This window comes from Salvelinus namaycush, chromosome 34, assembly GCF_016432855.1.
Source record: "Salvelinus namaycush isolate Seneca chromosome 34, SaNama_1.0, whole genome shotgun sequence".
In the NCBI taxonomy this organism is placed as follows: Eukaryota; Metazoa; Chordata; class Actinopteri; order Salmoniformes; family Salmonidae; genus Salvelinus; species Salvelinus namaycush.
The window spans coordinates 4,470,475-4,498,473 of record NC_052340.1 but is presented as its reverse complement, the minus strand read 5'-3'; the positions used below and the strand labels follow the sequence as shown (position 1 = coordinate 4,498,473).

At 41.8% G+C, this 27,999-nt stretch overlaps 1 protein-coding gene across 1 annotated transcript; it reads left to right on the top strand.

Annotated features, from left to right (window-relative positions):
- The first annotated feature begins 41 nt into the window (after window positions 1–41).
- LOC120028666 (ubiquitin conjugation factor E4 A-like) lies at window positions 42–27,999 on the top strand. Its single transcript, XM_038973876.1, has 20 exons — window positions 42–143; window positions 1,872–2,043; window positions 2,346–2,516; window positions 3,344–3,456; window positions 3,785–3,937; window positions 4,583–4,742; window positions 6,835–7,037; window positions 7,231–7,422; window positions 20,094–20,427; window positions 20,511–20,637; window positions 20,896–21,203; window positions 22,553–22,685; window positions 22,941–23,131; window positions 23,272–23,372; window positions 23,515–23,628; window positions 24,193–24,367; window positions 25,167–25,347; window positions 26,131–26,278; window positions 26,372–26,529; window positions 26,770–27,999. The coding sequence occupies exons 2-20, from the start codon at window positions 1,914–1,916 to the stop codon at window positions 26,903–26,905; spliced, it is 3,228 nt and encodes a 1,075-aa protein (XP_038829804.1). The 5' UTR covers window positions 42–143; window positions 1,872–1,913; the 3' UTR covers window positions 26,906–27,999.

Here is a 27,999-nt window from a genome sequence, read left to right as displayed (position 1 = left end):
GACTTTCATTCTGAAAGATTAAAAAAATACGTGACCCGGAAGTACTTAATTATCCTGCCTGCTTCAGAGCGGTGCCAGAATCACAGTAGAGGAAATAAAGCATTTCTAGCTAATTGAAATACACGTATCTGCTGTTGTTTCAGGTATGACAATACTCCGATATTTTTTTGTTTGACATTTGTCAAAAGAGTATGGTTTTGCCCCTTAACTGAAAAAGTACAGCGGTCTTAACAATTTACCTGGCTAATGTAATGCAGTCCAGCTGCTAGCCTAACGTTAGCTAGCAAGATAGCCAGCTAAATACGACGCAAGCGACTGCTAGCTAGCTACTTGAGCGGAACCGGTGATTCACTGACAACTAGCTACATCATCAGCTTGCTTATTGAATCGTTTCTGTAAATGATTCTAGGTATTGAAAGATACGTAACAGTAGCTAGCTAACGTTATGTGCCCTTCCTTCAAATAACACATCACGGAACACCTTTATTTGTGATAAAGCTTCATCAAGTCACCATCACTTGACAACTCAGTAATTAGCTAACCAGGCTATAGCTAACTAGTTAGCAATCTAACTAGCTATGTTACTAACTAGCACATTTGACAGGTGGTAATGTTAGTTTACCGCCACTTGAAGTTGACAGAACCTTTCCTTCGCAAGATGATAATAATAATGTTACATTATGCGAATCTGTTGACATTCTGTCTATGCTGCCTTATTTCAGTCAAACCGTAAACATCCTCATTCATTCAGGACTCTACTGTGAAATGTTTTACAAGGTGCACACGTGAGCCTAATTCGAAAAATATAGGAGCACAAAGAAACATTTGAGGTATTAAAGGGGCAATTCGTAGTAGAAACAATGAAGATTCCCCGCCACTGTTTCTGTCAAAGTTTGAGAGATGCTGCTGGAGAAATGTAACCATACTCAAATTTATAGACAGAACTATGGATGCAATGACTTACCACCCATGATATACAAATTATTGTTTTAACTATGTTTTGAAGTTAAGGTGTTTACATGTACCTTGTTTACAAACAATGGAAAAACAAGCTTATATTTTGGCTTCTAATGGGGCTCATGGGTAATTTGTTATACTTGTCAAGAATTAATGGGTTTATATAATACATTTATAAGTAAAACAAAATTTATGTAGTATATGCAAATTGCACCTTTAATTGTACCAATTGCCACTAAATACAAAATACAGGGTTTAGGAGAACCAGATTTTTTTTTTTTTAAGGTTGGGATATAGCCTACATTGGGCCTGTGTGATTCCTAGCTACACTTGAAGCTCATCTGTAGCTTTTCCTTTCTTTCTGTGCACCCACATGTTTGCATACTACTAAGGCTGCGGGCAGCGTGACAGAGAAGAAATCATTACAACAATTATTATCTGGGTGATTAATTTTTTTTCAAGTTTTTCTTTTTCTATTGTTTCTACCTAATTAAAATTCCAGGTAGCACAGCAAAATATTTAAGATCATATGCCTCCAAAATGGTAGCACTGTAGAGCCCTATCAATAAGCTAATCAGTCAGTTTGTGGTTTACAGTTTTCAATAGAAAGTGTTATGAAATCAATTAAAACATTGGGTTCTTGTTATTCCTCAGGTCTGAATGAAAATTCATACTTAACGGGTTTAGCCTAGGGGTACCGCTCTGTTTGAGTTATCGTTCCACTCCTTGCAACAGAGTAGCATATAAGGAGTGGATAGTTAGAAAAATAGGTTCTGGATTTTACAATCTGGGTTCCCCTGCATCCCTTGATTGCCCTCACAGACAGATGCACATTTAACACTTGAAACAACTTCTGTATATTTGTTTGAACTCACCTAGTCCAGTGCGCTACCACAGTGTAACTTTCTGTCCAGGCTGGTGCCAGCACCTGTTGATGGAGTCTATGCTCCAGTGAGATGACTGACCAGGGCAACAACAACCAAAACATTTCCCGCAACCCCTTCGCTGCCCTTTTCAGCTCCCTCGCCGACGCCAAGCAGTTTGCATCGGGCCAGAAACCATCTTCGCACCATGGCGAACCACCCTGTGAGTTAACCCTCCTAAGGAGGAGTTACAAAGCGTGCAGCCTTTTGCTCCAGCAACTCTAACACACATGACCTGACCTTGATTAGCTCAATCGGTGGCGTTTTAGTGCTGGGCTGGAATAAAGGCCTGCAAACCAACCCCAAGGTTGGCCACTCCAGCTCTAATAGTTCCACTGTGTTACTCATTTTGGTCTGTGTCTAACTTCAACATTACCGATATGATGCGGCTCGCCCACTGGCTTGACGCTCGACAATGACCTCATACGGTTTCATATATCTGCTGCCTTATGTCATGTGTTGCAGCAGAGGACTCTGAGGGGAGTCAGTCAGAGTCGGAGAACTCGGACAGCATCGAGGACAATGACGACTCGGTGGCCGAAATCAGCCGCTCCTTCCTGTCGCGGCAGGAACTGTGCGAACAGCTCAACATCAACCACATGATCCAGAGGATCTTCCTCATCACTTTGGACAACAGTAAGTGTGGGAAGTTAGAGTGGAGCGTATTAGGGTTTTTACACTATTTCTAATTTGTTTAGGGCACTTTTTTCCCCCCATTGGAGTAGCAGCGTGATGCCACTTGTCCCTTCTAGTTTACTGAATCTTGTTGTCATGTAAACAACCCTTACTGTTTCCTGGCAGGGTTTATCTGATGTAGCGTAGGGATATGAAGTAAAGCAAATCAGTCTGTTTCCCAGGCAACCATTTATGTGCCCATACACAATTAACGGCTCGATTCATCACCCATCAACATCCCAATTCTGACTGTCTCTTTTACTCCCCTGTGTTTTCTGTTGATTGATCTGAGGTGCTTGATTTGAAACATGTTTAATGTGTGATTACAGCTTTCTTAAACTCCTTTGTAAGGGAATTCAGTACAACCATCCTTCCTGGCAGTCTTTTCTTCATGACATCACTCTGTGGCTGTACTAGATTAGATGGAGAGCATCAGCCAACTGACTGACTCAGAGGCTGTGTCATCAAGGGAGTCTACAGGTCCCAGATTACTGTCCACCTCCTCTGCTCATCATCCCTCACTGACTGGCATGAAAGTGCCCCGATGATGGAGCCCCTTACTGTCAATTTCTAGTTTAAATCTAATCGGCTCGTGCTCTCCGGTGCTGCTGGACCGCTGGTCTCTTAGTATTCCATTTCAGGGCCGTCAAGTAAACAATAAATGACTCACCCCAACTCAATACTCATAAACTGGATACTGGAATGAGTCATGAATGACTGTTTCTGCTGTAAGTGAAAAGTAAAGTGTTTGGAGTCTGCTGTTCAACATGACTGTTGTTTGACCTCAGGTGACCCCAGTCTGAGAGGAGGCAATGGGATTCCTCCACGCTGTGTGTTCCTGGAGGAAATGGCCGCAGAGATGGACGGGCAAGACTGGCTGGACATGGACAACATCGAGCAGGTACAATAGGATTGGACATTGGGAATGGTGGTAGCGAACTGTTCGCTGGTCAAGCTCAGTTGACCTCTATGCCATGAGATTCGCATACGATATACAGTAATGTGTCCTCTTCTCATGACGATTTCCTCGCTGGCTTGTATTTTCAGGGGACTATGCCTATTATATATACAGTGCATCGTTTACTCTAAGAAGATGGTATAGTGAAAAATACATAGCGTACAATGTTCATAGCAACGTTATGATCCACAGGGAGCAGAGATCAGTAAGTACATAATGTTCATAGCACAGAATGTTGGCTTAGTTTGACATTTTTTTTATCCCACATTAGGCACTCTTCAACAGATTACTGATGCTGGAGCCAGGGAACCACCTCATCTACATGACCTCGTGTAATGCTGTGAATCTCTCTGCTGACCGAGACGCTGGGGACAAGTGCGCCATACCGTTCCTCTACGCATGCTACCAGAGAGCCAAGGAAGAGGTGGGGTCACATACACAGCACTCACTCTCATTCCTAATTTCTTCCACCACGAATTGCCAGCCAGAATTCAGTCAGGAAAAGTGCGCTGTAACAGGCATACACAGTGTGCAAAACATTAGGAACACCTGCTCTTTCCATGACAGACTTGCCAGGGGAATCCAGGTGAAAGGTATGATCCCTTATTGATGTCACTTGTTAAATCCACTTCAATCAGTGTAGATGAAGCGGGGAAGACAGGTTAAAGAATGATTTTTAAGCCTTGATTTAATTGAGACATGGATTGTGTATGCGTGGCATTCAGAGGGTGAATGGGCAAGACAAAAGATTTAAGTGCCTTTGAACGGGATATGGGTAAGTGCCCTTAATGTTTTCTACACTCAGTGTCTAAACCATGGTGTATAGGACAATATAAAATAAAAATATCAGAGCACAGTTCGGTTTGGGTCGCCACAATAGTGTGAAAAGGTTAATCGTCTGACTGAACATAATGAATGACCTGTCTAAGGATAAATCTGCTGTTTATTTCTAGATAATTTCAGTCTGCATATAGGCAAAATAAAGCATGTTTAGTTTGTGCTCCATCGCTGACAATGATGTGATAAATTCCTAACCTCCCTGCCTCCTCCTGACATTACACACCCCCAGGTCACCAAAGTACCGGAGAAGCTGCTGTCGTATGCGGTGCGCTGTAAGAACCTGACGGTGTCCAACACGCGCACAGTCCTGCTCACCCCCGAGATCTACATCAGCCAGAACGTGTATGAGCAGCTACTGGATTTGCTGCTGGAGGGAGTCGGCGGAGCCCGTGAGTCCATTCAATTATTAAAGCATCCCGACTGTCTGAGGATCCCTCTTCTGTTCTATCTCAGTAGCCAAAGAAAGTGGTGTTGTCTGCTGCTCAGGTATCGACTGTTGAGGCCTCCCAAGACAGGATGTGCTGTAACTTAGGCTAGTTTGCCCCCGCTGATGAAATAACTGTTTTTTACTGCTTTGAACTTGTCGATCTGCATTTATGAGAGTACAATACCCTCACTTTGCTATGTGTTGTTGTGTGTGGTTTGTGTCCAGAAAATGGTGGGAAAGAGGCCTGTACAATTCAGAGAATATACTTTACTGAACTGTTAAGTAATTTTTTCTAATATACAGTACCAGTCAAAAGTTTGGACACCTACTCATTCTAGGGTTTTTCTTTATTTTTTACTATTTTCTACATTGTAGAATAGTAGTGAAGACATCAAAACTATGAAATAACACATGGAATCATGTAGAAACCAAAAAAGTATTAAACACGTCAAAATATATTTTATATTTGAGATTCTTCAAACTAGCCACCCTTTGCCTTGATGACAGCTTTGCACACTCTTGGCATTCTCTCAACCAGCTTCATGAGGTAGTCACCTGGAATGCATTTCAATTAACAGGTGTTCCTTGTTAAAAGTTTATTTGTGGGATTTCTTTCCTTCTTAATGCATTCGAGCCAATCTGTTGTGTTGTGACAAGGTAGGGGTGGTATACAGAAGATAGCCCTATTTGGTAAAAGACCAAGTCCATATTATGGCAAGAACAGCTCAAACAAGCAAAAACAAACGACAGTGCATCATTACTTTAAGACATGAAGGTCAGTCAATACGGAACATTTCAAGAACTTTGAAAGTTTCTTCAAGTGCAGTTGCAAATACCCTCAAGCGCCATGATGAAACTGGCTTTCATGTGGACCGCCACAGGAATGGAAGACCCAGAGTTACCTCTGTTGTAGAGGATAAGTTCATTAGTTACCAGCCTTAGAAATTGCAGCCCAAATAAATGCTTAACAGAGTTCAAGTAACAGACACATCTCAACATCAACTGTTGAGGAGACTGTGTGAATCAGGCCATGGTCGAATTGCTGCAACAAAACCACTACTAAAGGACACTAATAATAATAAGAGACTTGCTTGGGCCAAGAAACACGAGCAATGGACATTAGACCGGTGGAAATCTGTCCTTTGGTCTGATGAGTCCAAATTAGAGATTTTTGGTTCCAACCGCCTTGTCTTTGTGAGACGCAGAGTAAGTGAGCGGATGATCTCCGCATGTGATTCCCACCGTGAAGCATGGATGAGGAGGTGTGGGGGTGCTTTGCTGGTGACACTGTCTGTTTTTTGTTTTTTTTCAAGGCACACTTAACTAGCATGGCTACCATAGCATTCTGCAGCGATAAGCCGTCCCGTCTGGTTTGCGCTTAGTGGGAATATAATTTGTTTTTCAACAGGACCATGGCCCAACACACCTCCAGGCTTTGTAAGGGCTATTTGACCAAGATGGAGAGTGATGGAGTGCTGCGTCAGAGGACCTGGCCTCCACAATCAACCGACCTCAACCCAATTGTTATGGTTTGGGATGAGTTGGACCGCAGAGTGAAGGAAAAGCAGCCAATGAGTGCTCAGCATATGTGGGAACTCCTTCAAGACTGTTCGAAAAGCATTCCAGGTGAAGCTGGTTGAAAGAATGCCAAGAGTGTGCAAAGCTGTCATCAAGGCAAAGGGTGGCTACTTTGAAGAATCTCAAATTTAAAATAGATTTTGATTTGTTTAAAAAAAGATTAGGTTACTACATGATTTCATATGTGTTATTTCATAGTTTTGATGTCTTCACTATTATTCTACAATGTAGAAAATAGTAAAAATAAAGAAAAACCCTAGAATGAGTAGGTGTGTCCAAACATTTGACTGGTACTGTATACCTAAGCCCTTTTTTGAGCCAGGAAAAACCCTGTACGTGTATGGTTCTGTAAAGTACAGTATATTCTCTGCATTATACAGGCCTATTATATAGGGTTTTTACTTATCTATACCTAAGCCCCTTTTTGAGCCAAGAAAAACCCTGACATTAAGTGTGGTTTCTGTTGTGCGTTGCAGAGCTGGAGGAGGTGGTGGAGTTCGTGGAGGAGGTGATAGCTGGCCTGTTGGCTGACCAGGAGGTGCGCACATTCAGCGAGGTGATCGAGCCCGTGCTCGATATCTTCCAAGGCCGTGTGAAAGACTTGGATCTCTGCCAGCTGCTGCTCTTCTCCTACCTGGACCTGCTCCTCTACTTCAGCTGCCAAAAAGATATCGCTATGGTCAGGGGCCGTAATGCATTGTCATCACTCTGGACTGTTTTCTACAACCCTGATTATATTCTATGCTGTTCTAATAATAAGAAGTGTATTATTATTTTAACAACTGCATTCATATGTCTACGATGGACAACCTTGATCTCAAAAGTAGTTTACTCTTTGCTAATATAATATACTTCAAATTGCCTTACTCCAGGTATTGGTGGAGCACATCCAACCCAAAGATCCCAACAATGGGCTTCAGTATCAGAAGACCCTCCTTGGCACTGTGTTGAGTATCTCTTGCCTGCTTAAGACCCCAGGGGTGGTGGAGGGTCACGGCTTCTTCCTCAACCCATCACGCTCCAGTCCACAGGAAATGAACGTCCAGGAATCCAACATACACCAGGTAAGGGCTCTAGAAATAGAGGTTTGGTCAGAAGTATTGCCCTATATAGAGAATAGGGTACTATTTGGGATGGACCCCTAACCTTATCATCTTCTATGTCTCCAAAACCCCACTTAGGCCTACATCCAGCTTACTGCCAAGAGTCAGACAGATTCTAAAGGTCACTCTCACTCAGATATCATGTGAACATGACATAAGTCCTGGCAAAATGTGTAGAATTGCAGGAAATTAGCTTTAAACTGAAAAAATAAATACAAAATCACCTCATGGCAAAATGAGTAGAATTGCATGAAATTACTTTTTAAGACTGCAAAATGTTCTCTACACCCCATGCCAAAATGTGGAGAATTGCTGAAAGTTTTACTTTAACAATGCATAAACAATTATCCACTGCCAAGTGGGCGGGCACTAAAATGTTTTGTTTCGCCCCGAAAGGCTAGAGGCGCTTCTGCCTGATGAGCTTCCCTGAAGTTTACCGGAACTTTCCAACACCTTTCCCATATTTAAATCTACAATATGTAACTTTTTTGGCTACCCAACCAAATTAACATAGAAATGTAAGTTATAGATCTGTCATTCTCATTGAAAGCAAGTCTAAGAAGCGGTATATCTGTTCTATGTGTTCTATGCTTCCCGGTCTTAAATTTCATTTTTGCGTCTTTTAATTTCGGTTTTGTGCACCAGCTGAAAATACAATATTTTGGATTATGCAAAATGTATTTCATAGCGGTTTAGATGGTGGATTCGCTACGCTATACTTGCTTGTTTTGTCACATAAACTGAACTTAAGCTAACTATTAGCTCAATTTTAGCAACCAGTAGATGGCGGAGCGATTTCTGCGTAGTGCATCTTTAAGTCATTTCAAACATATTCAAGTCATTAGCCTTATGAACATATAAACTTGGTTGCAGTTTCTGTGCCACCACGCTTCAATATTTGTTTATGCATCCTTAATACTGGTAATTAGAATGTGTTGTTAGGTGTCAAGTTATATGGCTACAATTTGAGTAATTTTTTAAGTGTGATTTTAAATCAAATCAAATCAAATTTTATTTGTCACATACACATGGTTTGCAGATGTTAATGCGAGTGTAGCGAAATGCTTGTGCTTCTAGTTCCGACAATGCAGTAATAACCAACAAGTAATCTAACCTAACAATTCCACAACTACTACCTTATACACACAAGTGTAAAGGGATAAAGAATATGTACATAAAGATATATGAATGAGTGATGGTACAGAACGGCATAGGCAAGATGCAGTAGATGGTATAGAGTACAGTATATACATATGAGATGAGTAATGTAGAGTATGTAAACATAAAGTGGCATAGTTTAAAGTGGCTAGTGATACATGTATTACATAAAGATGGCAAGATGCAGTAGATGATATAGAGTACAGTATATACATATACATATGAGATGAGTAATGTAGGGTATGTAAACATTATATTAAGTGGCATTGTTTAAAGTGGCTAGTGGTACATTTTTACATAATTTCCATCAATTCCCATTATTAAAGTGGCTGGAGTTGAGTCAGTATGTTGGCAGCGGCCACTAAATGTTAGTGGTGGCTGTTTAACAGTCTGATGGCCTTGAGATAGAAGCTGTTTTTCAGTCTCTCGGTCCCTGCTTTGATGCACCTGTACTGACCTCGCCTTCTAGATGATAGCGGGGTGAACAGGCAGTGGCTTGGGTGGTTGTTGTCCTTGATGATCTTTATGGCCTTCCTGTGACATCGGGTGGTGTAGGTGTCCTGGAGGGCAGGTAGTTTGCCCCCGGTGATGCGTTGTGCAGACCTCACTACCCTCTGGAGAGCCTTACGGTTGTGGGCGGAGCAGTTGCCTTACCAGGCGGTGATACAGCCCGACAGGATGCTCTCGATTGTGCATCTGTAGAAGTTTGTGAGTGCTTTTGGTGACAAGCCGAATTTCTTCAGCCTCCTGAGGTTGAAGAGGCGCTGCTGCGCCTTCTTCACAACGCTGTCTGTGTGGGTGGACCAATTCAGTTTGTCCGTGATGTGTACACCGAGGAACTTAAAACTTACTACCCTCTCCACTACTGTCCCGATGTGGATAGGGGGGGTGCTCCCTCTGCTGTTTCCTGAAGTCCACAATCATCTCCTTTGTTTTGTTGACGTTGAGTGTGAGGTTATTTTCCTGACACCACACTCCGAGGGCCCTCACCTCCTCCCTGTAGGCCGTCTCGTCGTTGTTGGTAATCAAGCCTACCACTGTAGTGTCGTCCGCAAACTTGATGATTGACGCGTGCATGGCCACGCAGTCGTGGGTGAACAGGGAGTACAGGAGAGGGCTCAGAACGCACCCTTGTGGGGCCCCGGTGTTGAGGATCAGCGGGGTGGAGATGTTGTTACCTACCCTCACCACCTGGGGGCGGTCCGTCAGGAAGTCCAGGACCCAGTTGCACAGGGCGGGGTCGAGACCCAGGGTCTCGAGCTTGATGACGAGTTTGGAGGGTACTATGATGTTAAATGCTGAGCTGTAGTCGATGAACAGCATTCTCACATAGGTATTCCTCTTGTCCAGATGGGTTAGGGCAGTGTGGTTGCGATTGCGTCGTCTGTGGACCTATTGGGTCGGTAAGCAAATTGGAGTGGGTCTAGGGTGTCAGGTAGGGTGGAGGTGATATGGTCCTTGACTAGTCTCTCAAAGAACTTCATGATGACGGAAGTGAGTGCTACGGGGCGGTAGTCGTTTAGCTCAGTTACCTTAGCTTTCTTGGGAACAGGAACAATGGTGGCCCTCTTGAAGCATGTGGGAACAGCAGACTGGGATAAGGATTGATTGAATATGTCCTTAAACACACCAGCCAGCTGGTCTGCGCATGCTCTGAGGACGCGGCTGGGAATGCCGTCTGGGCCTGCAGCCTTGCGAGGGTTAACACGTTTAAATGTTTTACTCACCTCGGCTGCAGTGAAGGAGAGCCCGCAGGTTTTGGTAGCGGGCCGTGTCAGTGGCACTGTGTATTGTCCTTTTATGATTGCTTACTACAACACAAGTCAATTGTCAGCTTCAAGCTATCTCTAGTAGAACCCATGTCAACACGCAGACTAGCTGCAGGGTGCTAGAGTGGAGACCATAAAACACAGCATTTGCAGGACAGAAATATCTTACTGTTCGTTAAGTAAATAATTGTTACATAGCCAACAAATAAGGTGAATACATCATTTTCCCCTCACAGTAATTTTTAAGTGTGATTTTATGATTGCTTACTACGAAGATGTTGTTTAAAGACCCCCCAAAAAACTATTGTTTACCTTTTTTATATTTCTAAATAATGTCTATTTGTTCGGCCCGCGGCCCACTACTCAGATTATATTTTGGCCCACCAAGCCCAAAAGTTTGAGCACCCCTGTTTTAAACACCATTTTGATACATTTCAGACAAAAACAGGGTATCATAGTATTCAGGGTTATTTATTTTTAAAAAATATATTAAAAAAAAAATCTGAATTGAACAAGAAATGGCATGCTGAAATGATCCACTGACAACATAACATGGTGCTTTGTCCGGAGAGTTCACCACGAGATCTTATGAACCAGTAGAACAACAAGTGTAGGTTACAGCGTTGTTAAGTGATCACCTCCCGTCCAGAGTATGTGAGTGGAGAGGTTCCAACCAACTCAATGCACCAATTACACATGTCGGATCAGGAGCTCTACACGGGGAAGTCCCATTTAGTTCTCTTATAGTTCTATTTTCATGATTTAGCTTATTCATCATTGACGTTTGCGTCGTTCATGTGACCGACCAATACCTCACAAGGCTTCTTCTCTCTAAGCTGAGACCTTGAAACTGAGATATACCTTTCTCAAAACAAGGCTCTGGGCGTACTGCCAAATTGCAGATACTGATAGTGAACATTTGTTCAATCAGTCACTTGCATGAACACAGAAATTGGTTATTAGAAAAGCACAAACATAAACATGTCCATCACATTCCATCCTCTTATCACTTGTGTGATAAGTCATTCCATTTTAAGGTAAGCATTAGATTTTAGCTTCTATATCATATTTCTATTAAAGTAAGGGAAATCGACACATAAAACCAGACACTTCATCATTTCCAACCCTTCATCCTGGGTTATACAGTCATTCTGGGTTATACTTGTAAAACCATTGCTGTAGAATGTTTTAACTTTAGACCTTCGCTTCATTCAGTTACACAAATGCTTCATTACACATTTTAATTTAATGATTCTGGCCATGACATTTCAGCTGGAGCTTTTATTGCGAGTGGCATGTTAATTACAGATCTGTATCTCTGCCACTGTCTATCAGTCCCTTGTAGATGGCATGCCCAGTCCATAATAAGTCTGGCACCTTGGACAGCATAGACAGGGAAGCAGATGCAGTTTCCATGTTGCCTACTAACAAATTGGTTTAGAACATCATCATTTGGGATATCAACTTAAACTCCATCGGGAGTGAATTGTAGCCTTAAGTTTAGTTGTTCAACCATGTTCAACATTCATTGGTTCTATTTATAGTTGTAATGGTTAGGGGTAAGTCAAGACCCGTACCTTTACCAAAAGTGGATAAACGCCAATCTTTGTTTGAGACTCTATTTCCCAGATCCGTTAGATAGTCATACAATGCCTTAACCTTATCTTTATCTAATCATTCATAAAAAGACCACTCTGAACATTTGTCAGAATACTTTTTACACCACTTACGTACATCTACGTGTGGGTGTGCAAGTTGTATATTATTATTATTTTTTCCTGTTCATCAGATCTCTAGTAACCCATTATACTCAATATTATGTTACTTTATCTCTAGTAACCCAGTAACCCATGCTCCACCGGTTTTCCTCGTAGACCCCCACTGGAAAGCTCCGCAGGCAGAATCAATCATACAGTTCGTGACGCCAATTCGATCTCTTAAAAGTTTAGTTAATTTTTGTTCTATTATCTATCTATATCCATAATTTATTTTGGCTCAATAGGCCTGGCATATTCCCACTTTCAAGGAGCTTTCCATTTTGATTGGGTTATTTTGCCTAAAAACCTTTAGGCCTACCTAATAGAAGGGGAAAAAAACAAATGCATCTCTGTCCAGCCTGGCAAGAGTGGCCAAAAGGGTGGCTCTGCAGGTGTGGAGAGGATATTCTCTGCTGCTGGTCTGCTCTCCAGGCACCATCGCATGAGCCTGAAGCCACGGACTGGCCAATCTCATGTTTGTTAATTAATTACACTGAGCCTAATAAAGCATTTTTCATCTAATTTGTATTTAATTCGAAGTAAGTCAGAGCTGATATGCACAATTTATAGACTATAATGATTTAATACAACAAATGTTTAAATGTTGAGAGCTTCATGTCCCTACCAGCCTATGGTGTCGTACTCGCAAATGCTTCACAATTTATTTCTTTGTAGGCTATAGCCTAGAAATAATATAGCCTAAATAATTATTTTCCGTTCCTTCTTAAGCTCCCTGTCTGGATCCTGATCTATTTAGAGTTTTATATGCTGTTTAATATGACAGGTGCCGTTGCTGACGTATGACGTAAAGGTAACGTAAGGGTAATGGCGGACTGAAGGGATTTATGTAGAGCACCTCAAGATAAAACATAATATTCGAAATATCTGCTAAATTAGACTAAAATATTAGCACTACTTAATCTGGTGAGTGATAACCTTCAATCTGGACAATAACACAAAACAAATCCTAAAACTAGAGACATTTATCGACAAATATTACGAAAACAGGCAACAACCAAACATGACGGAGAGTAAGACAGGGGAACCGATTACAAAACGAAAACGTGACTCTTCTACAGACACTGATGATTTAATATTCTCACCACCGGGAATGGTAAAGGTCGAAACCGATCTGTTAAAATCAATAAATGACAAACTGGGTATACTTGAATTAGTTAGTAAGGATATAAAAGAGTTGAAGGCAAGCCTAGAGATGAGTGATGAAAAAGCTGCGACATTGGAGAAGCAAACACACGCGCTAAAAGGGACAGTCAATAAGATTGAAACCGAAATGAATGGAATTAAAAAGGAGAACACCGTTCTGAAGGAAACCTTACTGGACATACAAACTAGATCCATGAGAGAGAATTTGGTACTTACAGGTATCCAAGAAAAAGAAGGAGAAGTTCCTGAATCTATAGTTAGAGAGTTCCTCCTTACAGCGCTTCAGATTCCACGCGAAGTTATCGACAAAATCCAACTTGAACGCGTTCACCGCTTCGGACAGAGAGGGCAGAGGTACGAACGCCCAATCGTTGCCAAATTTGCTTCATTTAAAGATAAAATAATGGTTAAAAGCCTGGGTAAAAGACTTGCTGGGACCAAAATTGGCATGAATGATCAGTTTCCGAAGGAAATTGCAGAACGGCGCAAAGTTCTGTATCCAATTTTCAAAGAAAATAGATTAAAAGCGAAACGAGTAGCTCTCGTCGTTGATAAACTATATATTGATAACCAGTTGTTCAGAGACACAAAGACTACTCCATGGTTATTTTAAAAATTACAAAGTTCTCATAGACGAGGGAAATAAACACAATTCAAGCCCGGTTACTGATTGTAACAATACAATAAAAAATATAGCTTTTCTATAAATCTTCACATATAACTAATTGAACACACAAGCACTAATTCAACATAGTGAAGATAAAAACTAAGTAAACAGAAGGCACAGTATGTGTGGATGGTGTGGTGTGTGTTTATTTTATTTGTTATGTTTGGAAAGTTGAGTGAGTGAGTAATGAAATGGTTGCATATCCCAGAGCCAATGTATTGCTGTGAGCCGGGTATGAGAGGGCTTTCAATGTTGTTCAGATGATGGATATACTTTTATAATGAATTATACGTCTTATTTATTTATTGTCATATCATGGAGAACTACATTTTTTATTTATTTTTTTATAAATTATATCTAATTATTTATTATCCTATTTTAATGGTACGGTCCATGGCACTATACCCTAGACACCCACCTGAATGACCCAGATACTAAGGAGAAGTCCCTAACTGTTTTATGTGCCCGCTGTAAGTGGTCTGTATGCAGCTAAAATGAGGTCAGAGACCAAGAGCAGCACTGCCCCCTCAAGATTCTGAGCCTGCTTGGCAGGGTTGGTCCTGCAAAGCCAAAGCCCCATAAAGGGAGAGCATAATATACAAGGAAATTCTCAAAGCTGCTAATGAGAACCTTGACGACCTTGTACCTAGCCGGTGGGGATTCCGGTGGGGTGCCCCCACCCAGGCAGTGGCAGTGCTGGCAACACTAGCTGCAGTAACCCATGGGGAGGGGGTCACACTCGGACATTCAGAGAGGGGGTATATTATTGTGGCCCTGGCGGCACAAAATCAAAGTCGGACTGCATGGAGATGCGTGGGGACATGGTCATGACGGGTGGCCGTATTGTGGGTGTTTCAGGAATAAGGTGTACATTTGACCTCCATTATCTAGGATATGACAATGGTAAATAAATCTCTCAATTTTTGCTAATTTTTTGTGCGGTCTTGCAGGCCTTCTCATGCAGCTGCAACTGCAAGTGCATTTGTAAATCATGACCCATCTTGAGTTGGGCTCTGGGATGGTGCAATTGTTGAGAAAGTGAGCTTATGGTTGTGTGGGGGTAAGGGCTGAGTGTGTGTGGGTGTATGTGTGTATCCCACAACTGTTGCGAAGGAAGAAGTAAAAGATGTTAGGGACAATAGAGGATGATCCACAGATATATATAATACAAATCGAGGTGAGGGCAATGGAAATGCATATGGCAATTGATCTTCTTCAATTCGGTAAATGGCACTGTATGCTCTTTTCAAAGAATGGATCCCAGTCGGTTCAGGGCTATGGGATACAGGGGGTCGAGGGTGGTCTGCCGGGCATTGGGATGACAAGCCATCTCGAGATGAGGCCTTTTAGCGGGTGGAATAGTAGGGACCAATTGGAGGTTTACTTAGTAGAAATGCAAATATCATGGTACAACTATATAGACACTCAATCATTATGTTACTTTTTAATAGTACGTTTACAAAAATATATTCTGATTAAAAGAATGAAAGGTGTGTCTCATTATGGTAAGTGGTGAAATAAGTATAGCCAGTTACAATTGTAATGGCTTAGCAGATAATAAGAAAAGACGATCAGTATTTACCTGGCTAAAAGAGAAGGATTATAATATCTATTGTTTACAGGAAACCCATTCAACAGTTTTAGATGAAGTTTTGTGGAAAAAGAACTGGGGGGGCAAAATATATTTCTCCCATGGGCAAAGAAATTCAAAAGGGGTGATGGTTTTAATTAACAATAATTTTGATCCAAATGTGCAAATTGTCCAAACAGATCCTCAAGGTAGATGGATTATTTTAAATATGTTATTGGACAATAAACAAATATGGCTTGTTAACCTATACGGTCCGAATAATGATGATCCAAGCTTCTTTGAAAATATATATAAGAATTTATCAACTCTACAAGCAACACTAGACTCTATTATTATAGTGGGAGATTTTAATACGGTCTTAAATACCTCTATAGACCGGAAAGGAAATCACACTACAAACTATCACCCTCAGGCACTTAAGGAAATCATGAATGTCATGGATATATTGGAATTAGTGGATATATGGAGACTTAAATACCCTGATTTAGTGAGATATACATGGCGGAGGCTGAATCAAGCTAGTCGTCTTGACTACTTTCTTATACCATTCTCTCTGGCACCAAAAGTTAAAAAAGTGTTGATAGGGGACAGAATGCGGTCGGATCATCACATAATTGGCATATATATTTCTCTTACAGAATTTCCACGTGGGCGAGGATATTGGAAATTTAATCAAAGTCTACTAGATGATAAATTGTTTAGAACTAGGACAGAAGATTTTATAACTGACTTTTTCAGACATAACATAGGTACAGCAGATCCCCTTATTGTATGGGACACTTTTAAGTGTGCCTTTAGAGGCCATGCAATTCAGTACTCATCTATAAAACAAAGGGAATTTAGATCAAAAGAGTCCATATTAACAAAGGAAATTGAAGGACTAACAGTACAGTTAGATAGCAATAAAAACGGTACCATAGAGGCACAGAATAAGTTAGAGGAAAAACAAAAAGAAATGGAGGAACTTATTCAAGAAAGATCCAGTGTAATATATTATAAAAATAAAGCGAACTGGATGGAATATGGGGAAAAATGCACCAAATTCTTTTTCAATCTTCAATATAGAAATGCTACCAAAAAAAATGTATTAAAACTTGTTACAAATGATGGAGTCACGCATGATTCACCAAATGATATTTTGAAAGAGGAAGTAAAGTACTTTAAGAATATGTTTTCGTTTCAGGCTCCTCCATCTCCACTAACTGAAACTAATTGTATGGATTTTTTTCCTATTAATAATGTAAAATTAACATCTGTACAGAAAGACTCATGTGAAGGCCAAATTACAGAGGAGGAACTGCTTGATGCAATTGGGGCCTTTAAGGATGGGAAAACTCCAGGGCTGGATGGCATACCAGTGGAAGTATACAAAACTTTTTTTGATATACTCAAAGGACCATTATTAGCTTGTTTTAACCACTCCTATATAAATGGTAGATTATCAGACACGCAACAAGAAGGTCTGATATCGTTATTACTGAAACAGGACCCAAGTGGTATATATAAAGATCCAGTCCAATTAAAAAATTGGAGACCTCTTACACTTCAGTGTTGTGATGCAAAAATCCTAGCAAAATGCTTGGCGCATAGAATAAAAAAAGTTTTGTCAGATATTATTCATCCTAATCAGACAGGTTTTTTACATGGACGATACATTGGAGATAATATAAGGCAAGTACTGGAAACAATAGAACACTATGAAATATCGGGGACACCAGGTCTGGTTTTCATAGCTGATTTTGAAAAGGCTTTTGATAAAGTACGACTGGAGTTTATATATAAATGCCTAGAATATTTCAATTTTGGGGAATCTCTTATAAAATGGGTTAAAATTATGTATAGTAACCCTAGGTGTAAAATAGTAAATAATGGCTACATCTCAGAAAGTTTTAAACTATCTAGAGGAGTAAAACAAGGTTGTCCACTATCGGCATATCTATTTATTATTGCCATCGAAATGTTAGCTGTTAAAATTAGATCAAACATTAATATTAATGGATTAGAAATCCGTGGCTTAAAAACTAAGGTGTCATTGTACGCTGATGATTCATGTTTTCTTTTAAAACCACAACTAGAGTCTCTCCACGGCCTCATAGAGGATCTAGATACCTTTGCTATCCTCTCTGGATTAAAACCAAATTATGATAAATGTACCATATTACGTATTGGATCACTAAAAAATACACATTTTATATTGCCATGTAGTTTACCAATTAAATGGTCTGACGGAGATGTGGACATACTCGGTATAAAAATCCCAAAAGAAAGAAATGATCTCACTCCAATAAATTTTTATAGAAAGTTAGCAAAAATAGATAAGATCTTGCTACCATGGAAAGGAAAATACTTGTCTATTTGTGGAAAAATCACCCTGATTAACTCTTTAGTCATATCACAGTTTACCTATTTGCTTATGGTTTTGCCTACACCTAGTGACCTGCTTTTTAAATTATATGAACAAAAAATATTCCATTTTATTTGGAACGGCAAGCCAGATAAAATTAAAAGGGCCTATTTATATAACGAATATGAATTCGGAGGGCAGAAATTATTAAATATTAAAGCATTAGACCTCTCACTAAAGGCATCAGTCATACAAAAGTTATACTTAAATCCAAACTGGTTCTCTAGTAAATTGGTACGAATGTCTCATCCTATGTTCAAGAAGGGCCTTTTTCCCTTTATTCAGATTACACCTGCTCACTTTCGGTTGTTTGAAAAGGAAATAATCTCCAAAATATCCTTATTTTTTAAACAAGCCTTAGAAAGTTGGTTGCAATTTCAGTTTAATCCACCTGAAAGGACGGAACAAATAGTACAACAAATATTGTGGTTAAATTCAAATATAGTAATTGATAAAAAAAACTGTATTTATCGAAGAAATGTTTAAAAAAGGTATAATTTTTGTGAATGATATCATAAATAGGACTGGTGGAGTTATGTCACACATGCAGCTAACACAGACATATGGAAATGTCTGCTCTACCCAAAATTACAACCAATTAATTGCAGCATTACCACAAAAATGGAAGAGGCAAGTAGAAGGGGAAAAAAGTAAGGAACTTGTATGTCGGCCCTGTATTAAAGAACATAAATGGTTAAAGAAAAGTGTGATAAATAAAAACATATACCAATTTCATTTAAGGACCAAAAAACTGACAGCTGTGCCATATAAATTGCAAAATAGTTGGGAAGAGATTTTCGATGTACCCATTCCATGGCACATGGTTTATGAATTGATACGCAAAACAACGCCGGATTCAAAACTTCGAATTTTTCAATTTAAATTACTGTACAAAATTCTTGCAACTAATAGAATGTTATATATATGGGGTATACAATCTTCCCAGCTCTGCAGATTCTGTTGTGAGGAGGCAGAGTCATTAGATCATTTATTTTGGTATTGTCCATATGTAGCTCGTTTTTGGTCACAGGTCCAGGAATGGCTGAAGAATTGCAACATTTGCCTAGAACTAACGCTACAGATAGCAATACTGGGGGATTTGAAAAGCCATAGTCAATCAATCAATAATATAATAATTATTTTAGCAAAAATGTTTATTTTTAATTTACAATCTGTAGAAGCTATGAGAATAGGAAGGTTCAAATCTTTTGTGAAGCATCACAGCACAGTTGAAAAATATATGGCAAATAAAAATCCGAAATGGATGATGTTGGAAGATAGATGGGAAGGGTTGAGTGGAACTGAAGGGTGGGACTAATAACAAGATAAACAATGTAGGGCATACGGGATCTGTGAAATGTGTATAGGTGCGGAGCTTTTGTGAAATAGCACAGTTACAAGTGGAAATAAAATTGGATGGACAACAGAAATAGAGGAAGGACTAAGAACAAACAAGAGAGAACTATTATAAAGTAGTCTGTGTCTGTAAAATAGGTATAAGATGTATAAATTGAAGGTAAAAGCAGAAGTGTTTATTAGTTTACTCCAATTGGGGGAGCGGTGGTAGGGTTGCGGGGAATAATAATAAAGGTATATTCTTTAAAAAAGTATGTATGTCTATATAGGTATGTGTATGTATATATGTATATATGTATGCATGCGTGTATGGATATATATATTTACCCAAAAAAATATGGGGGATTGGAAATGATGCAGACAATTACATTGGAAGCAACATTCTTTCCGCAATATTAAGCTGATCCACCCCAAGAAAAAAAAAAAAAAAAAGAAAGAAAAAAAAAATGACAGGTAGCCTATTTGAAATGGTTAGCGCTTCTAAAATACTTGTCATTCAAATCATTTGGTTTGGTTTCAATACTTCAAAACCAAATGGTAGATCCAGATAGTCACGAAATTAGATGGGTGTTGGTTAAATTGTGATTTTAATGAATGGAGCGAATTTGGAGCGAGCGCGGAGCGGTTTTTAGCGAAGTGGTTGAAAATGACATGGAGTGCCGGAGTTTGCACACCGCTCCATGAGTAATGAGCGGGATTTCCGACCACTCACATACTCTGCTCCCATCTAGTTGACATATCCTATCCTGCTCTCCTTTCCTCCCAGTTCATGGACCAGTTCCATGACAAGCTGCACCAGCTCCTGAAGAACCTGCTGCAGCAGTCAGGTGAGACGCGCCACCTGCTGCTCTCCTGGCTGGGCGGCTGCCTGCAGGCCAATGCCGGGCGCGCCAAGATCTGGGCCAACCAGATGCCCGAGATCTTCTTCCAGATGTACGCCTCAGATGCCTTCTTCCTCAACCTGGGCGCCGCGCTGCTCAAGCTGTGCCAGCCCTTCTGCCGGCCGCGTTCGCCCAAGCTGCTCACCTTCAACCCCACCTACTGCGCCCTCAAGGAGCTAAGCGAGGAGGAGCGGCGCAACCGCAACGTGCATGCCAGAGGTGTGTGTGCACGTGTATATACGTGCATGTGTGTCTGGGTCATTGGATATCCTTTTTACATAATAAATTCTCTATTTTATTAGGTCTGGACAAAGAGACGTGTCTCGTCCCCCTTCCCCCCCAACAGTCGGTGGAGTACGCCCAGTCATACAGCCTCCTCACTGAGAACCTCATCCTCACCCAGATGACCCTGCATCTAGGCTTCCACAGGTAACTAACTGGCCCTGTTCAGAAGGGTGCAACGTTACAGAACATTCAGATATAATGCAAATTATAGGATAGATATGATTGTCCTTCAAGTAGAATAGGGAATTATGTCAGGTCCATTCTCATAGTGTAATCCTTCATAACAGCTGAGCCATGTGTACTGTATCTAATGTTGTGAACTGGACCTTGACAAATTTCCTTTGTTCGCTCTAACATATGGTTATTAAAGTTGTATTGTGTCTTCTCCTTGCCTCTCCCTAGACTCCACGAGCAGATGGTGAAGATGAACCAGTCGCTCCACCGGCTGCAGGGTACGTGGCGGGAGGCCCAGCTCACGGGCGGCCCGGCGGCCGAACAGCTCCGCGAGCAGTTTGAGCGCCTCATGACGGTCTACCTGTCGACCAAGGCAGCAGCCACCCAGCCGGGCATGCTGCAGTGCTGCCTCAACCTGCAGGCGTCCAGCGCCACACTCCTGGTTCAACTGGGCCTCAGCAACCAGGGGCCCGAGCACGCCCAGCTCTCCTTCCCCCTGCCGCCGCTACACAACAGCCCGCTCTGTCACATGCCAGGTAGCTACCCCTCCCTCCCTCTGTCATGTTACTTTTTTGATTTTATTTAGCTGAGCGACTTACAGTCAAGGCATTTAACTAAGGTAGGAAAGACAACCAAGTATCACAGTCATTGCAGGTAAAACTTTCCGTCAACCTTACTTACTTAGACCAATCGCACCATGAGGAGAAAAAGGCCATCAAGAACTCAACTTTTGGCAGTCTTTTCAATGTTGACATCATATTTTCAGTCATTTGACAGATGCTCTTATGCTGGCTTGCAGTCAGTGAATACAATAGAGGTGCTAAATCAGTGGTTTTCAACCAGTGTGCCACTGCGGGGACTCTCAGGTGTGCCGCAAATGTTTTCCTAATCTTGATAATTGTTTTGAACACTCACTTATAAACCTGTGGAGTGGGAGCACCAGTGCCGCTCAGATAATACATTGAATGGCACATGGTTTTCTCTGTATCGTTGTTTCAAGTCCAGTTCGCTCAGGCTGCTGTTACATTTGTACCATTTGAAGGGTACACGCATCACAAGCAAAGTCATTTGTATCATTTTTACTTTACCTGTGAGAACCATTAGCACAGACAAGTCTGATTAGGCTTAGCTGTACAACAGCCGCTGCCATAGAAACAAACGGAGCATGGCTTTGTGGCGGTGGTTGCACAAGTACAATGCAGAAAACCGCTCGTCTCTAGCTCAAACCGTTCGAAACTAAAGACCTATTTTAACGGAGCTATTTTTTTATATGTATTTCGAGACGCTCTTAAAGGGATACACACAAATGAGTCATCATGAGTAAGGAACTATGCAAACTGTGAAAATAGTTTAAGTAAACCCTATTTAATCTATTTTAAAAAACTTTTGTCACAGAATATCAATGATTTGCAGTAAGGATCCGATAAGATGGAGGAAATTACCACTAAATTAATTAATAGGGATATTTTAGGTGTGCCGCAGAATTTCTTTATTCCATCAAGGTGTGCCACGGTTCATAAAAGGTTGGGAAGCACTGTGCCAAATAACAGCAAAAATGATAATAATTTGCACAAGTCCCAATGACAGTGCTATAAAAGAGTTGTGAGAGAATAACACATATGTCGAGAGCAGAGGAGGCTGGTGGTAGTAGCTATAGGAGGTTGGACTCATTGTAATTGCTGGAATGGAATGAATGGAAACACCTAACACATCAATTACATGGAAACAACATGTTTGACTCCATTCCATTGATTCCATTCCAGCCATTTTAAAACGAGCCCGTCCTCCTATAGCCCCTCCCACCAGCCTCCTCTGGTAGAGAGTGTATTAATAGGAGGACTAGTAGGAGGGGTTGGTTATCACAAGGATTCTTGTACTTCTGCAGAGTTCTTTGCAGAGAACTTGGGAGATTTCTTTGTCTTCCTCCGCCGCTTCGCTGACGAGGTTCTGGAGTCTTCTGCCGAGAGCTTGGAGCAGGTCCTCAACTTCATCACTGTGTTCATGGGAAACGTGGAGAGGTAGGGAAGAGAGGGAGATGCCTTGAGTTCATCCACGCACACATACACAGTATCAGGTGACATGTTTACACCTGTGCATAATATCCATGTGTCCTGGTACACACAATGCCTTGAGGTCTGTTTATCTCAATTGTGGATCCCCATCGGCTGTTACAATAGTCACTCTATTGGATGTGATATTCCTAAGGGGTTTATGTGTCTACCATTTGGACTTATCTATGCTCCTATTGTGTTACTCTTTACCCATGTACCCAGGATGAAGAACCCTCATTTGCGGGCAAAGCTGGCAGAGGTGCTGGAGGCGGTGATGCCCCACATGGAGCCGGCGTCGGCCGGCTCGGCCCAGCCAGTCATGTTCCAGCGCCAAAGGGTCTTCTGCTCCTACCGCCACGCCCCTCACCTGGCCGAGGCGCTCATCGCTGTGTTTGTGGACATTGAGTTCACTGGTGGGTTTAGTGTGTGTGTGTGTGCGGCATATGTTTGTGTCTTGCACACATGCGTTTGTGTGTGCTAGAATCTAAACCTTTGTGATGAAGCTCAAGTGCCTGCATGTTGTGACTTTTATGTTATTGACTTTTCTCCTCAGGTGATCCTCACCAGTTTGAACAGAAGTTCAACTACAGGAGACCTATGTATCCCATCCTCAAGTACATGTGGGGGAAGGAGAGCTACAGAGAGAGCATTAAGGCAAGCTCATTTCCCTTTTTTTTCCTTAGTTACTTAGATGGTACCACATGTGGAGTCGTCCTTATTGAAGACACACGGTATTGCTCTTCAGTTCTGCACCATTATGTACCAAAATGCTTATGTGGAATGTTGTTTACTTCAGAGTCTTGCTGTTTATGCATCCGAGAACCTCGAGGCCATGAATCCTCCACTCTTCCTGCGGTATCTGAATCTCCTGATGAACGACGCCACCTTCCTACTCGACGAAGCTATACAGGTGAGAAACTGTCAGCGCTTATGAAAAGGACATTCCTGGTATTGACTTATATCCATCTCAGTGGTGGCTGGTGCCACTTTAAATTGGAGGACGGTTTTATTTTAATGGCTGGAATGGAGTCAACAAACGGTATTAAACACATTTCTATGCGTTTGATACCATTCATTTCATTCCATTCCGACCATTACTATAAGTCGTCCTCACCTCACCAGCCTCTACTGATCCATCTTTTTTTGTGGGGGGCGGAGGCAAATAAAAGACTGTAAAAACACCAGCAAATCAGCTCCAATTGGTTTTCATTTTGGAAATCTGTTCCAAAGTATTCCCATGCATAATAGAGATACTTGTAAGCAAAGTTTTGAAATGCTTACGTTTTAGTCAAATATTAGATATGTTTGGGCTTCTTGCGGTCAATTTGCCATCTACAATTTGCCATCCGCTCAAGAAGAAATTGGCCCGCGATTGAATCTAGTTGATGTCCTCTAGTTTACAAGAAGATCCTAAATTTCAACTGTGTCAGATTTTGTCACTACTTCTCTCTGGCCTGGTCCTTGTCGGTGGTAGTACCTGAGCAAGATCAAGCTACTACAGCTGGAGAAGGACCATGGCGAGTGGGAGGGCCTGGCTCCTGATGCCCTCAGAGAGAAGGAGTCCAGTCTGCAGATGTTGGGACAGCTGGCACGCTTCCATAATATCATGTCCAACGAGACCATCGGCACACTGGCTTTCCTCACATCAGGTTAGTTGGAGAAGGAGGATGAATGGATAGCAATGATTGGATAACGTCTTGGACATACGTCTCTACCTAGAGCTACACACACTATGGGTTTTTGTGTATTTTTTGTTGTTGTTGATATCGTTGTCCAATTCATTGTTAGTGAAACCATAAGCAGAATTAACAGATTGCCCTGTTAAAGGTGAATGGCAATCATTTATATTTGATGGCATTGTGTTGTACAACTGACGATACAGACATTAGGAACACCTTTCTCATATTGAGTTGCATCCCCTTTTGTCCTCAGAACAGCTTCAATTCAACGGGCATGGACTCTACAAGGTGTCGAAAGCATTCCACAGGGATGCTGGCCCATGTTGACTCCAATGCTTCCCGCAGTTGTCAAGTTGGCTGGATGTCCTTTGGGTGGTGGACCATTCTTGATACACATGGGAAACTGTTGAGCATGAAAAACCCAGCTGCGTTGCAGTTCTTAACACACTCGAACTGGTGCGCCTGGCACCTTCTACAATACCCCGTTCAAAGGCACTTAAATATTTTGTCTTGCCCATTCACCCTTTGAATGGCACACACACAATCCATGTCTCAATTGTCTCAAGGTTTAAAGATCTTTCTTTAACCTGTCTCCTTCCCTTCATCTACACTGATCGAAGTGGATTTAACAAGTGGGATTATAGCTTCCACCTGGATTCACCTGGTTAGTCTGTCATGGAAAGAGCAGATGTTCCTAATGTTTTGTACACTCAGTGTATATGAATATATTGAAACTCATACTCGCTTCTCCCTCTCCATGATATCCCAGAGATCAAGGGTATTTTTGTTCACCCTTTCATGGCCGAGAGGATCATCTCCATGCTCAACCACTTCCTGCAGCACCTGGTCGGACCCAAGATGGGCGCCCTGAAGGTGAAAGACTTCAGCGAGTTTGACTTCAAGCCCCAACAACTGGTCTCCGATATCTGCAACATCTACCTTAACCTGGGGTACGTTTCAAAACTGCAATATTTCAAGGCTGAGACAAGGCTCAAGTAATTTGGGTTGAAATTCGCTTGTTTTTTCAATCTGTACTTCAGACCTGTATTCTGATAGTATTTAAAATCCTTCAAATACTTTGAGCGTCTGCCTGGAGTGCCAGGTGGGTGGGGTTTGCATGTTTTGCATGGTTCCATTGGTTCTATTGTGCCAGGCAAGCACAGTCAGGCAAAGCCAAATTAGTTTGTACACTTTGTTAAGTACCATTTGAATCCATGTGTGGCATATAAGGTGGCTATTTTTATTTTATTTTTTTATCCCCAATTTTCGTGGTATCCAATCGCTACAACTCCCGTACGGGCTCGGGAGAGACGAAGGTCGAAAGCCATGCGTCCTCCGAAGCACCACCCAACCAAGCCGCACTGCTTCTTAACACAGCGCGCCTCCAACCCGGAAGCCAGCCGCACCAATGTGTCGGAGGAAACACCGTGTACCTGGCCCCCTTGGTTAGCGCGCACTGCGCCCGGCCCGCCACAGGAGTCGCTGGAGCGCGATGAGACAAGGATATCCCTACCGGCCAAACCCTCCCTAACCCGGACGACGCTATGCCAATTGTGCGTCGCCCCACGGACCTCCCGGTCGCGGCCGGCTGCGACAGAGCCTGGGCGCGAACCCCGAGACTCTGGTGGCGCAGCTAGCACTGCGATGCAGTGCCCTAGACCACTGCGCCACCCGGGAGGCCCCTGCTATTTGGTTTTTAGTGATTCTAACAATGTCTGTTTTCTCTTCGGCAGTGATGAAGAGAATTTCTGTGCCACTGTCCCAAAAGACGGGCGCTCCTACTCTCCCACGCTCTTCTCTCAGACTGTCCGAGTCCTGAAGAAGATCAACAAGCCCGGAGAAGTTATTGTGGGTTTCGGTCTCCTTGCTGACAAAATAAAGGTTAGATCTGTAGTCGTATAAAATCATATTATACTGTACCACTATGCCCTCTCCATAGCATAACCCTAAACGAATAACTACTTCCTGTCTTAGTCTCATGCAGACCGACAGCTGCAGGATGAGGAAACATACGCAGACGCCCCGGACGACTTCCTGGACCCCATTATGTCCACGCTGATGCTCGACCCTGTGCTGCTCCCCTCTTCCAATGTCACGGTCGATCGCTCGACCATAGCACGGCACTTACTCAGGTGAGTGATCCCTTAGGAGTAGTATGTCTACGTGCTGCTGGTTTATTCCAGGGGCAGTATGCATCAAGCATCTCAGAGTAGGAGTGCTGATCTAGGATCAGGTCTCCCTTTGTCCATGTAGTCTTATTCATTGTGATCTAAAATGCAAATCAGCAGTCTTACTCTGAGATGCTTGAAACATATGGCCCGAGATCAAGTTTTTTTGTACGATATCGAGTATCAATTTTCATTTCCCTACAGCGATCAGACAGACCCGTTCAACCGCAGCCCACTCACCATGGACCAGATCCGGCCCAACGAGGAGCTGAAGCAACAGATCTTACAGTGGCTGGCCCAGCATAAGCAGGAGCGGCTGCAGATGGGCCCTAGTGGCTAGCCCTGGGATCTTCTCAAACAAACTATGACTGTACCATACCTTCCCTCACCTCCTTACCGACAGTAGTATGCTCCACTTTGACTCATCTCCATGTGTGCTTGCCTTCAAGCTTCGGACTTCAAACCACGTGAGAGACTGTTATCTCCCTCTCATGCGGCGCACATGTCACTTAAAAACCCTCACCAGTCAATGGAAGATCCCAGGTCTCTCAAACTGTCAGGAGAGCAGGTAGTGGTACAATTGAAAACTGAGTTGCACTGCTACGTTGATATGCCCTATGGGGATTTGGAATTCTGCCCCCTGCTTCAGAGAATATACTGTTTACTATCAGTGGTTGCAGCCTGGTCAGAACCATTGGTCTAACTGGAAAATAGTCGTTTAGCAATTCCTAAATGATCATCAGCTCTGCCAAATGTTTTATATTTTAAAAGTAGGCAAAGTATACTGAAAACTTGTAGTTCAGAACAAGATAATGTCTTATTAATTCCCCCTTGTCTCTATAGTAACCATAGTCTATATGCACCATCCATCTATGAACCTAAACAAGATTATCTGATGTTATTTAGCATTTACCATTGAAATAATATGTGTTATGCAAGCATATAATACCCATATAATAAAATGTGGTTCAACCAATCTTCATTGAAAGAATCGGTGCCTAAAACCACCAGCCTTGCTTTAATTTCATCAAATGAGACCAGACATTTTTCAAGTTATTATTTTGTCTTTGTTCCATTTATGATATTAAATGCGCCGTCAATGGATATGTCTTATATCCTAAACAAGAGATGGTATAGACCGTGGAGGAGTCAGGGTGTCACTTGCTTTGGTTATTTACAAACTTGTGTGAGTTGCTCTTGTTTGGAATTTGAGACTTAATTCAAGTAAATTGTGATTTGCTAAAGAAATGAGTAGAACTTGGGAAAGAATACCTATTTGATAGCATGCATTTGTATATGGCATATCTAACAACTTGATGATTACCAGGGTGAAATTATAATGCAATATTTTAAATGTCAAAATGTATTTGGAATGTACAGTATGACTAATAAATAAAAAGCTTTGATGTGTTACAGTATCAAGCTTTCAACAAA